Consider the following 13,984-nt stretch of genomic DNA (forward strand, 5'->3'; position numbering starts at 1 on the left):
ATTTCACCTTATAGGGATCACGTGTGACACAATTGAACTACTCCATAGGATTTTTAGGAAATAATCTTTAAGAGGTCTTTACAAATTGCTGGGTCTTTCTTCTGTGGAGCCTCTGGGTGGGTTGAAATCTCCAGTCTCTCAGTTAACAGCTGAGTGCTTAACCATTGTGCCACCAGGGAACCTACTAATTGTGTTATCAACTGCCATTGAGGCGATTCCTACTCCTATTGACCTCACTGGGTTTCTAAGGCTGTAAATCTTTATGGATGCAGTTTGCTACATCTTTCTCCCGTGGAGCCACTGGTGGTTTCGAACCACTGACCTTTTGGTTAACAGTGAATTGCTTCAAATCAATTGCCTTAGACAGCCATATATATCGTTGGTTTGGTTTCCCTGATTTTTTAAAACAGTAAGTTTCCACGATGTACAAAGAATTATGGCTTCATTTAGTTGTTTTGATTTTGGGTGTTGTGTTTTGTTCCTAGGACTGACTTAACAAACTACCATAAAATTGGATTCTTTAAACAACAGACGTTTTTAAATAGTTTATCACTGTTCTGGGGTGTGGCAGCATAACTCCAATGTCTGCCTCCATTTTCCTTCTGCATCTATCTGGCTTCTTGTCTCTTCTCTTTTTCTTATATGGACATGGCTCAAATTGAATTAGGGCCCACCCTACTCCAGTAGGACCTCGTGTTAACCCAACTAATTACACCTGCAAAGACCCTATTTCCAAATAAGGTCACATTTATGGGTACCAGTGGTTAGGTCTTCAACATAAATTTTTTGGGGACACAAACCTATAACAGATATTTATACTCTATTTGAGCAATTGGATATTTTTTCCAACCTTAATAACTTTATTTCCTCAACTGTAATTATCATTTCGACATTATGCTTTTAATTTCATGGCTTTTTTTGAAAAGAGCTTTTACTTACCTTATTTATTTTCTGTATAATCTCTGAATTTTTTAATTTTAAAATTTTAGCATTTTATGTTTGTATGTATATGTGTATGAATATTTAAATTCTATTCAAAACACATTTATTCGGACATATATTTATTTTTGTTATATTTACTTTTATATTATATAATATAATATTGCTTCTTAGTGGCAGGCTTTTAAAATTTTAGTCATATAGAATTATTAATAAGCTAAATAAATTCAGGGATATTACGAATTTTTAGTCTCTGCTTGGGACTAGGTTAACCAACAACTAGGTAGTCAAAGAGATTTAACTTAATCAATTATTAAAGATTTCAGCAATTTTTAGATTAGAAGAGGTAATGAGCACTTTAAATTTAGTTTTTTCCTGCATGTCACAGAAAAACCAAGGTAAGGTACTTCCTTTCTTGTTTTATATTTTTTATGTTTTGCTTCATTTTCAATTTTTGTTTTCTAGATTCAAAGTAAAATCAGGCTTACATTTACTAAAAAAATATATTATGTCTTCGGATTAGGGATATTGCCCTGAAACGGTTTGTTTGTGAAAGAAATAAAGGAGTGCACTTAAGTGGTGGTGGGTGTTTTTTCTGGGTGCAATAAGTTTTTGAGAAGGTTAGCCTCAATAGAACACAGATCAAGAAGAGACAAACAGATTTGGAACACCATGGTTTATTCTTAGCTTGATATTTTATTCCCTGACTTGACCATCCTCTTACTTCTTTGTAACAAATGCAATTCTTTTGAAGGAGTCACTGAAGGCTTGTCTCACTTGTTTGTTTCTCAGAGTGTAAATGAATGGGTTCAGCATGGGAGCAATGGATGTCATTAGCAGTGTCACACCTTTATTAATAGCCACTGATTGCTTTGCTGAAGGATTGACATAGATAAAGATACAGCTGCCATAGGTGATGGAAACCACAATCATGTGGGAAGAACAGGTGGAAAAGGCCCTTTTTCTCTGATGGGCAGAGGGGAACCTTAGAATGGTCTTGACAATGTATATGTAGGACAGAACAACACATATAAGGGTCAGAATGAAAGTGAGCACAGCACAGACAATAACTAATTGCTCTATGAGCCATGTGTCTGAGCAAGAAATCTTCAGGATAGGAGGTGCATCACAGACAAAATAATCAATCACATTTGAGTCACAGAATTTCAAGTTTAGGAACAAAGTAAGTGGTGGGAATATGATCAGTAAGCCAGCCATCCAACAGCAGAGGACAAGTGTCTTGCAGACTCTGCTGCTCATGATGGTCACGTAATGCAGTGGCTTGCAGATGGCCACGTAGCGGTCATAGGACATGATAGCCAGAAGGAAAAATTCTGTCACTCCAAAGACATCAATGAAAAATACTTGAATCACACAAATATTATAAGTAATTGCTCTGTCACCTGTTGCTATATTGTACAAATATCTAGGAATACAAGCAGATGTGAATGAAATTTCTAAAAAGGCAAAATTTTGCAGGAAAAAGTACATGGGTGTTTTGAGGTGGGAGTCCACTAAAGTGAGGGATATGATGGTCAGATTTCCACTTATACTCAACATATACATGAGAAGTAGAAAAATGAAAATTGGAATCTGAAGTTTTGGGTCATCTGTCAGTCCCAGCAAGATAAAGGTTGTTATTGTGTGGTTTTTCATCACTGACTTCTAAATTTTATTCAATATTCGTTTTAGGTTTAGGGATATTTTAAGTGAATAGAATGGTATCAAAGTCAGAGAGTGATAAACAATGACTACTAGGGATGGCACACTTGTCTGACAATTTGTTGCATTGTGGTGGCTTGGGTGTTGCTATCATGCTTGTGGTTGCTATGCCACCAGTATTTCACATACCAGCAGGGTCACCCACGGTGGACAGGTTTCAGTGGAGCTTCCAGACTAAGATAGGCTAGGAAGAAAGGCCTTGTGATTTTCTTCAGAAATTAGTCAATCAAAACCTTTGGATCACCACAGAATATTATCCAAATCACTTGCTATCAGGAGGGATCAATTGTTAGAGCAGGAATGAGGGCAGGGAGACTTTTGGTTAAATGGATTAGCACAGTAGCTGCAAAGATGGACTAGAATACACCAGCAACTGTGAGGGTGTCGCAGATCTGGACATTTCCCTCCATTGCCTACAAGATCGCCATGAGTCAGAGTCAACTCATTGGCAGCTAATTACAACAAAAACTGAGGCCTGCAAACTAATGCATATATAGTTTCCTCTATTTATTGGTAACTAATATTGTCAATACTCTGATGAACTTGGCTACTCAACTGTTTGTTTTAATTTTTTGTATTTTTTTATGACAGATTTTTAAAAATATTCAAAAAATCAATCTACCATTAAAACAACCGTTTCTATTTCACATTTTTAATCAATACTCAAGATTGGATTTTCCCACGTGATTAGATTAGACCCACAATATGATGTGAGTCAACAAAATTATACCTTCTTTTTACATCCAGGAATTATTCCCAATTTAAAGGTATTTTTTTTTTTTTTATTGAAACCTAATCATGTTTCATGTCTTTCCTTTAAGACTTGATGCTTGATAAAATGTGAGTGTGTAACAAAGAATTTGGCGTCCTTACATAGCCTTTGTTAATCCCTCAGCAGCTTGTGTTTTCTAACCCCTCACTATGACAAAACATGCTTATGTGGCTTTGTTTTGTGTCTTAATGCAACTGTCACATCACTGGATTACTCCATTGGCTCTTTCTATGATTCCCTGCTAGTCTGTGTTTACTCTCAATATCCACTGGTATACACAATGCAGAGAGTATTTTAATGCCAATTCGTTTGGCGTAATGAAGAAATGTTTGGTCCAAGGATACACAACTGGGAAAAAAAAGACAAAAAACATGTTTCTCTTATGTTTTTAGTATATTTAGGTAAGTATGGCACACAGTCTCATACCTTGTTATCATTATCACCAAGTTCAAAATCAAGCAGAATACTACATATGCTCTCCAAGCACTGCCTGTCTTCACTCACTTCCTGGGTCTTACCTGCACCGGTGATTAAGGGCAGACCTTCTGCAGCCAAATCTTTACAGTTCAATACCTGGCTTTCCACTTACATGTGTAAGATCTTGGGCAAGGTTTCAACCTCTCAGGCTCCAGTTTTTGTGCTGAAAATGTAGGATAATAACAGTATCTACAACATACAGTTAAAGTGATTAAAAAGGTAATACAGATAACACATATATAAAACAATACGGTACATAGCAAGTACTACATACATGTCAGCTCTTACTATTTTCTGGTTTCTCACAGATAATTCATGTAATGTGATCTCAAAATTACAAACCCAAAGTAAATTTTATGCTCTGTGTATCCCATATCTTCCTACTCTGACTTTATGTCTCTTATAATAAAACTAATAGATTATCGAAAACTTACCATTTGATAAGTCTTATAATAAGCACTTCACATAGATCGTCTGTCTGTAAAAAGAACAACAACAACAACTCCCTTCCTATTCTTTCCCCTTCTCCACTCGTTTTTACTCCTCGTTCTCCCAAATTGTGTGGACACATCTACTTGTTCATGATTTTCAGCCTGAGCTTCATCCCAGTAGACAATCTTCTAAAATGCTATTATCTGTGTCGATTGGCCCGCATTTATAGCTGTCACTTTTATCTGAGCGGTTCCTCTGAGAAAGTCAGATTGTTGAATCAGGTGACTATCATTTTTTTTACTGGGAGAGCTACCACAACTAACACAATCTTATACTTACAGTGAGTGCCTAAGAAATATTTGTTGTATAAATACACTTATCTAGTTCATTTGCAGACATATTCGAAGCTGTTTTCTGTTCTGTTTGAATTCCATTTTGTAACTGCTTTGCTACTGGTTTTAATTATTTAAATTTCTAAGGTTCTATATTTAACATTGAGATTTTATTTTGTATTTGAATCAGGACTTTTGCTAGTGAATAAAGTCATACCATGAATAAAGCCATGCCAACTATTACCCTCTCTGCTTATGTTATTACCTTCTTTGCTGACCAAACTGTTAACTGGCATCCCTCCTTGCTTTACTGCCAAGCTGATAAATAGTTGAATCTTTGTTGATTGCTATTTGTGTTTGCTTGAAGATTCTGTTAGTAAGATATTCAAACCAGCGTTAAAAAAAAAAAAAAAAAAAACTCAAAGATTTCCGGATCTAGTTACATCTGATTTTGGTAAATTACAGCAGTTTGCTTCTCAGAGAAAATTACTATGCATAGCTCCCAAAGTTGAAAGTAAGTGAAATCATAACCACTGTGTTTACTCTTCTGAGGGATAGTAATAGCTTTGGCTGATTGTTTAAAGGCAATACTTCTAAAGGCTGATCTGATGAAGAGGACCCACTTAGAAAGGACTTGTATGGGATCTGCTTGTCTTTCTGCTTAGGAACCTCACTTACCCTCACTGGTTCTCTGGACGGACCTACAACTCTGTGTTTTTTCATTTCCAGCACAATTGAGAAGACTGTCTAAACAAGGACTTTGTCCCTTTTATGCCTAGGAAATATGTCCTAGCTCTTTTGGTTGAAAAAAAAACATTGTTCAAACATTTACCTCTGGTTTTGAAAGAGTTGATTCTATGACCTCTCTGGATAGGGTGGGAGACTTCTACACAAGATTTACATTTGATTTGTTTGCTAAACCTTATGCTAAATAATAAACAAATGGGTCCTTGGTGACTCAAGCTCAGAAATCACTGATGAGTCCTTTTTATAATGAATTTGGGCAAAAATCCAGCTAGGTGCACCAGTGGGGACAGTGTTCTGAGAGACACAAAGAGGCAACAATAGCAACAGACTGGCCAAGATACTACAGAAAAAATATTAGGTGGTAAAGAACAAGTCTGCCTTGCCTGTTTTTTTTTCTTTTGTACCACCTAAGCTGTCTGATAAGTGGTAGAAAAAATGCAGGAAAGGCAGATTTCTTGACTTCCTCATTGCCATTTTTTTTCCTCAAATATTAAAAAAGATAACAAAACTGGATAATATTAGAAAACTCAAAGCTAGTAATAATTCTTTTTAAAATTTAAGGAAACGTGTTTTGTATATGAATATTTATAAAACAACATGCTTTACATTTGTAACCTGTAATCATATCAATAATCATAGAAGTGTTGCACCATACATAATATGTGTTCTGGGGTATCCCATTTGTATTTTTAAACCAATCTTATTAGTTTTAAGCATATGTGCAGTTTTCCTTATTATTAAAAAGTGTTTCATAGTATTCAATTGCATGATTCTATCGTATTCTCATAGGAATCCCCCGGGTAGTACAATGGGTTAAATGCTCTACTTCTAGCTGGAAGATTGGTGTTCAAACCCACCCAGAGGTGCCTTGGGAGACAGGCCTGGGTTCTGCTTTGGAAAGGCCACGGCCTTGAAAGTCCTATGGGGTGTGGGGTCGCTTAGAGAAGGAATCGACTTGATGGCAATTAAAAACAACATCATATTCTCGTATATTTTCCTTACTATGTCTTTTTCACAACTAATAGTTTCTAGAGAAAGCACATTCAGATGAAATTCTAGAAGTGGTCTATCATCATTGAAATATATTCACATTTCAAAGATTTTAGATTAAGTTACCTAAATATCTTCAGAAAGATAATACCAAATTATATAGCTAGAGTGTTTCTATGGGTCTATACTTATATCCATACCTAGTTTGAAATGTATGCCCATATTTTACGGGTGTGTATGATGTGAATTTTTTTCATCAGTTTGTCATTAGTTTTAATTTTGTGTTATTACAGTTTTGATATATGGAACCTGGTAAAACTGGTACTACCTTTTGAAATTTTGTATTTTTACCTTTTTCTAAAAAGTTGTATATTTTCATGTTAATTTCTATGAATTTTATATATTATTGCTATTTTAATAAGATCTTGCTTTTTAATAAGAAAGATTTTTTTGTTAATCTTAATTTTATACTTTTCTACCTATCTAAAATTTATTTGCTTCTTCAGAATTTACCTATTTCACTGTTGTATTTTTTCTAGTGGTTACCCTGAATATTTGACACAAATATTTAAGACTTTTTAAAATATCAGTTTGTAGAGATAGTCCCTCTTTTTATCCTCCTCACAAAGAAGAAAGATGCTTAGCATATTTTTTTGTACACTTTATTATTACCTTCCTCTTCTTCCCCTTTCACCACTTTTTAAGATATGGTTATACAGGGCTTCACATCAAGAGAGTTATACACTTTTTTTTAAACAATAAACTTAATTATGGATGTTGTATATAGTTTAATGTCAAGACATGTGTACTTCCTTTCCAGAATAAACACTTCCTTCCCTGTTCACTTCTGCTTTTCATGAGTAGTGATTTCTTGAGATTGTTTGTGAATAGTGAGTTTCTGTTCATCTTGGGAATTATTTTTTTTTTTGCCTCATTTATGAATAATTTTTGGCTTTATTTGCCTTGTCTGAAACACTATTTCGAAGTAATTTGAAATTAGAGGAGAGCGGGAAGAACGAAAGAGTAACAGATAACGAATAAGAAATAGATCAAGAAAAAAATAGTAAGAGTGTGGTTTTAAATATATTTATGCTAGTAATTACAGGTAATGATGTATTAGAGATGCCAGACTACAGCGAACGCAAAACTCAACCATAAAATGTTCACGAGAGACCCCAGATAACCATTTGTTATTTGTAAGAACATTTTGTGTAAGCAAACAAGATGATTAAAAGGATAAAAAATTATGGCAACATTTATTGTGCAAAAACTAACCAAAAGAAGACTTCAGTTACTATACCATAATCAGGCAAAGGAGACTTTAAGCACCAAATTCTACAAGAGGTAAAGAGATCCATTTTATAATGACAAAAGGATCAATCTAACAAGAAGACATAACAATTGTAATTTTGTAAGCATCTTATAGATTCACAGCATATAAAGCCAAAATTGTCAGATCTAAAAGAAGAAAACCCAATTCACTACCATTGCTGGATATTGGAATACACGTTTCTTAGTAAAAGAGTAGAACAGGAAAAATCAGCTAGGATACAGATGATTTCAATAACTTGAAATTAAAGTCATGTTTAGAGCAGTAATCTTAACAAATGCTGAATATATATCTTTTCCAATACACATGCAGCATTTATTAAAAGAATCCGTAGGCAAGGCAATAACAAAAATCTCAACAATTTCAAAATAATAAAAAAGAATCGAAGTGTTACAGGGCATGGTTTCCGACCAGGGTGCAATCAAACTAGAAATCAATAGCAGAAAGATGTTGCTGCTGTTGGGTGCAGTCGAGTCATTTCCGACTCACAGCAACTCCATGTGACAGAACAGAACTGCCCCATAGGGTTTTCCTGGCTGTAATCTTTACCGAAACACATCACCAGGCCTTCCTTCTTCAGAGCTGCTGGGCTGGTTCCAAATACCAACCTTACAGTTAGTAGCCAAGTGCTTAACCATTGCGCCAGTAGGGGTCTATAGCATTGTCTGGCATGCTGTATTTCACCTAGTTATAGTTTTACCTTAATAAAATCACATGCCTATTTTGCAGTTTTCATGAGTTAAACAATGCCTACATTTTGAATATGTACACATTTCTAAGATGCCTCTTGAGGACATCTTGGAGCTGAAGTACGTATTGCTGGAGTGTCACAAAATATAAGAAGCATGAGTGGTGAAGCTGGATAAAAATGGATTTGGATCCTAACTGCACCACTCACTAGAATTATTTTGTTCTCCTGAGTTTCAATTTACCTACCTGTGAAGTGCAGACAGAATTAAACAACTTACTTTTACAGGGGTTTAAAAAGCAAAACAAAGCAAACAAACTAAAAAATAACAAATTATGCAATTAAAGAAACAGTTTTCAATTGTTAGTTTCCTCAAAACAAAACTAGTCACATCATAAAAGCCCATTGCCATTGAATGGATTTCGACCAATAGTAACCCTATTGCAGAGAGTAGAAATGCCCCCTAGGGTTTCCAATGCTGTAATCTTTCCAACACCGCCAAATCTTTCCCTCCCAGAACAGCTGTGGTTTTAAATCTGTGACCTTTTGGTTAGCAGCTGAGCACTTAATGTTTGTGCCACCAGGGCGTCTACAATCCAACCCAGCAATTGCACTTTTGAATATTTATCCCAGAATTAAGGAAACTTACATTACATAAAAGTTTATATATGGAATTTGATAAAAGCTTACTTTTAATAGCCAAAACCTGGAAACGATGCAGCTATCCTACAATAAAGAAACGGTTAAACAAACTGTGATACATCTATACATGGAATATCACTCAGAAATAAAAAGGAATAGACAGTCAAAATGTGTAACAACTCAAATGAATCTCCAGTAAATTTTGCTGAGTGAAAAAATATAATCTGAAAGGGGTATGTAGTAGATAATTCCACATGATTTCCTTCTTGAAATAACAGTATTATAAACCTGGTGAACAGATTAGTGGATTTTAGCTAGCTGATAAGGGATAGGTCAGGCAGTAGGAGGGGGAAATTAGTGTCGTTATAAAAGGGCAAAACAGATCATTTAGGTGACAGCACTATTTTGTGTCTTGACTGTGTACTGGCTACATAAATGTACGTATGTGGTAAAATTGCATAGAACTGAACATGTACAAATTCAAAGAGTTGAATTAAAACTGGTAAAGTCTGAATTAGGGTACATATGGTATTAATGAAAATTTCCTGTTTGTCATACTGTACTATGGTTATGCAGAATGTTAATGTTTAGTGAGACGGAGTAAACCATCTGGGGCATTTCTCTGATTTATTACTTACAACTGCATGTGAATCTACAATAATCTCAAAGTAGAAAGTATGATTTTGTGTGCTCAATTACTTAAAAAAAGTGATAGGTCTGTAGTGAAAGGCAGCTGCTATAATCATTTTTCTTACAAAACCAACATAAACATCTTTACCAATACTCTTAACTCGATATTTGAAGATCACCTGTAATATTAATCCTACTTTCTTCATGCCATTTTATTCTCTGGTTTATTTTTTAAAGTCTGAATTAATTTATTTGCATTTTTTTTTAAATTGGTCTCCTTTTGTGGGAGATGTTCTTTCAACATATTCGAGGTTTGCCTACTACGTACCAGATATTTTGCTGACTGGCTTAAAGACACAAGTGAAAAACAGACAAGTTTTCTGCCTTCATAGCCCTATGCTACCTACTGAGGAACATGAACAAGAAAAACGAAAATGTTCAATGTATTGAGTTTTGTGATGTGTTATGTGATTATATTACCCAGATAAAAAATGAGGGGAAGAAAATTTTAAGCAGAGGCAAAAAGAACATGAGTCATTTAACGAATTGTTATGTAGAGTTATTATTATTTTTTTTTTTTTGAGGATAATTAGTTTGGCACTGATTTTCCCTCTTCATTCATAAAAAATCAATTATTATTTTGGTTGTAATTTTTTTTTTCTTCATCTCTATCTCTCTTGTCCGATCACCATGCATTTTCCAGAATTACTTCTGGGTTTCTCTTTCTGGCGCTTTCATGTTTTCCGTTTTGTTATAGTCATTTGTATGTCTAATTTTTATAGACTCTATGTTTTTTCCTTCAATTTTTATTTCAGCATTGTCATGGATTGAATTGTCAGGGGAGAGAAAAAAAAACGTATAGCTTTATCTACACCATACAACATCGTATTACTGGTTCTTCCTTCTCACCATATTTCGTTTGCAATTTATATTTTATCTATGCCTTGCATTTGATTTTTCCATATAGCTAGAACTGACTGCTAATATTTTGTAAGATCAAGTGCTCTTCCACACTCATAGACTGAGTTATAAAGCTGAATAGAAAAGCTTCTTGATCACCTTCATGTATTTCCTTAAAGTTTTGTTCTTTATAAAGTGAAAATATAACACAAGTAGTGTGGAGCTCACTATAGAGGCTCTAACCCTGGTGGCATATGGTTAAGAGCTACAGCTACTAACCGAAAGGTTGGCAGTTCAAATCCACCTGGTGCTCCTTGGAAACCCTATAGGGCAGGTCTACTCTGTCCTATAGGGTTGCTATGAGCCGGAATCAACTCGGTTGCAATGTGTTTGAGTTTTTTTGCATAGAGGCTCTTCACATCCATTGCATAACATTTTGCCATCTAGCATTAATGCAATTTTAAAAATCATGTTTTCTTTATACAGCTTCCTTTTGTCACCACTTCCCCTGACTCTCTCTCATGATTTTCAGTTTAAAATTTAAACTTCTTTCCTACTCTGCTGCAGAAGATAAGGATCTTTTTATAAGAAATGTATTGTATTTCTATACAACGTTAACATATGTGGAATCCAAAATGCATGTCGATGCATGACATCATCACAAGTAGTTTCAGCTTTTAATCTGTTTAGCCAAGATTGAAAAACACTCCCGACATGTTATTATTGATACCACTAAAACAAAAAATTATTAGATTTCTCCAAGCCTACTTGCTTTCACTGTGACTCAGTTTTGTCATGTAAAAAATATTTTCTATATAAAGCACTTATAAAATTACCTGACTGATGATGATTTTTATTTTTCAGTCATCATACAGTCTTCAGAATATTGTAATCATCTTTTCATCCCCAACATTATAATAAAACAGTTTACAGCAAAGTTTATCAAACTTCCTTTTTGCTATATAAGTTTAAGAAATTTCTAAGTGGAATGTGTTCTTTTTACCACACACTATTCATAACATTCTCTCATATTTTACCTTAACACAACACACACTATTTTCTGTCATCTGTTTGCTTTCTAGTCTTACTTACTTTGGACATGTTGTCAGGAGAGACTAGTCTCTGAAGAATGACATCATGCATGGTAGAGGGTGAGCAAAAAAGAGGAAGACCCTCAACAAGATGGGTTGACACAGTGGCTGAGACTGTGGGCTCAAACACAGCAACAATTGTGAGGATGGTGCCGGACTGGAGAGTGTTCCATTCTGTTGTACATAGAGTCGCTGTAAATCAGAAGTGACTCGATGACAGCTATCAACAACAACAGCAACAATTTCTAGACATTTATTTCCTTTTGTGCCTTAATTAACTTGATAGTTGTCAGTTTTCTTCCTTAGTACTTTTTAATTCCTAACATACTCACTCTCTTTGGGCATTTTCTTGAACTATTGATCTCCAAAAAATGATTGCTCTTCAGAATCTCAGTCATATAGCCAAACACTATGAAGTGCAAAATGTGAAATCCAAACATTTAAAGTCCACAATGGAACTCTTGATTTTCAAAGCTTCTGTCTTATTTCTTCTCTGTGTTCTTTATAATAAAAGTCATACGTGATACTTATTAAGACTTTAAAGGATTAATGTTGTTATTAAGACTTTAAAGGATTAATGTTGTTATGCTAGATATTCAAATAAACTCTTTACCTGAATTATCCATCTGCCCTCAAACTCTGTTTTCCCACTCCATCCCTGTGTCTAATATCCAGTCCTAACTTGGGATACACATGTTTACTGGTTTTTAGTTTGAGTTTCCAGAAATTTGTGTGTGGGACTTATTTCTTCATATTACCAAGTTATACTACTTCTAAATGAACCCCTGATCGATGTTGCTTAAAATAACCTTCTTAATGACAACACACTATTTGAGTTTAAAGCACTCTAAAATTGATATTTCATTAAAATTCACATTAGAACTCACATTTCTAAATTTTATACAGTTGGGAAAGGTTCATTTATTAAAGACAAATATGACCCAAGTTTCAAAAGAGAAAATGTAACTGTAATGACAAAATTTATCATACTCACCCTTCTGGCAGCTAATCATTGTCTTATTCTATGAGTTATTTAATTACAGCCGTATTTATAGCTACAATTTGAAAATGAATGTAATGTTGGAAGCCAGCATGAGGATTTTTGGTCACTACTCATTGAATCTGGTCACTTCCCAAATCACAACAGCCTGGGATTTTGTTGAGTTTTCTCTCAATTTCAAAGAATGGTGTGTATGGAGTGACTGATAAAATGCACTCAATTGCATAAAATCCCTTACAATAGATGTGTCACTATCACAGGCTCAGAAAATATTTTCTTTCACTCCTCATCCCTGAAGAGAAAAGCTAGTTCCTTTGAAGTAGCTTTGGAAGGGTTGATGTTCTGAACTACCTTTGCTCAGAGAAGGGTTTTCCAGTCTCTAGTCTGATTTTTTTTATTTGTCAAATCTGTGACAAAACTAATAAACAAAAATGTCCTTAGTGGCCAGGTTTAAAAATCACAAATGAATGAACTTTGGGGAAACGGTGGGGACATACCCTTTAGGGGCAGGATATGGAATCAAAAGCATTTAAAACAGTAAGAATGTAGCTTGAAAAAAACAAAAACAGAAAAACCTTTTCTAGTTTGTCGTTTGTTTTAGCTGGGTGTGATCATGTAAGGTATGAATTAAATGAAGATCATAGGTCTTAATTTTTTTACCAATTTTTCATAAAAGGTATGAATTATATATTCTTTCGACATTTGATTAAATAAGCAAAAACAGAAAAAACAAAGGGAAAACAACTAGGAAAATAGTTTAAAGTAGATGTCATAAAATCTGGTGTTTTTGAGCATATCTTTCCATAATTCTCTTGCTGGAAATATACCCACGCATGTAACATATAATATTTACAAATGAACAAATATTAAATTAAAAAATACTTATATATTAAGCTATGTTAACCTTAAATTTATATGAACCTATTTATATAATTGGAGCTCTAGGGCATAGTGATTAAGTGCTATGACTGCTAACCAAAAGGTCGGCAGTTTGAACCCTCCAACCGCTCCTTGGAAACTCTGTGGGGCAGCTATACCCTTTCCTATAGAGTCACTATGAGTCGGAATGGACTAGATGGAAAAAGGTTTTTTTTTGTTTGTTTTTGTTTCTGCAATTAAATTATTAATATGTGTCATTTTAATTCCGTTTAATCTCAGTCCATTGTACTAACATAACCTTGGAGTTTAAATGAAAATTTATTGTAAATTTATGCTGTCTGCAACATTTCATCATTTTAAAATATCACTTTGTTGCTATCCTATGATTTATTCAATCACTACCTAAAATCTTT

At 34.4% G+C, this 13,984-nt stretch overlaps 1 protein-coding gene across 1 annotated transcript; it reads right to left on the bottom strand.

The window, feature by feature from the left end:
* Positions 1 to 1,659: 1,659 nt before the first annotated feature.
* On the bottom strand, positions 1,660 to 2,655 carry LOC100660354 (olfactory receptor 6C2-like). The gene has a single exon (XM_064285261.1). It carries the CDS (start codon positions 2,593 to 2,595, stop codon positions 1,660 to 1,662), a length of 936 nt encoding a protein of 311 aa, XP_064141331.1. The 5' UTR covers positions 2,596 to 2,655.
* Positions 2,656 to 13,984: the final 11,329 nt, after the last annotated feature.

This window comes from Loxodonta africana, chromosome 4, assembly GCF_030014295.1.
Source record: "Loxodonta africana isolate mLoxAfr1 chromosome 4, mLoxAfr1.hap2, whole genome shotgun sequence".
NCBI classification, from domain to species: domain Eukaryota; kingdom Metazoa; phylum Chordata; class Mammalia; order Proboscidea; family Elephantidae; genus Loxodonta; species Loxodonta africana.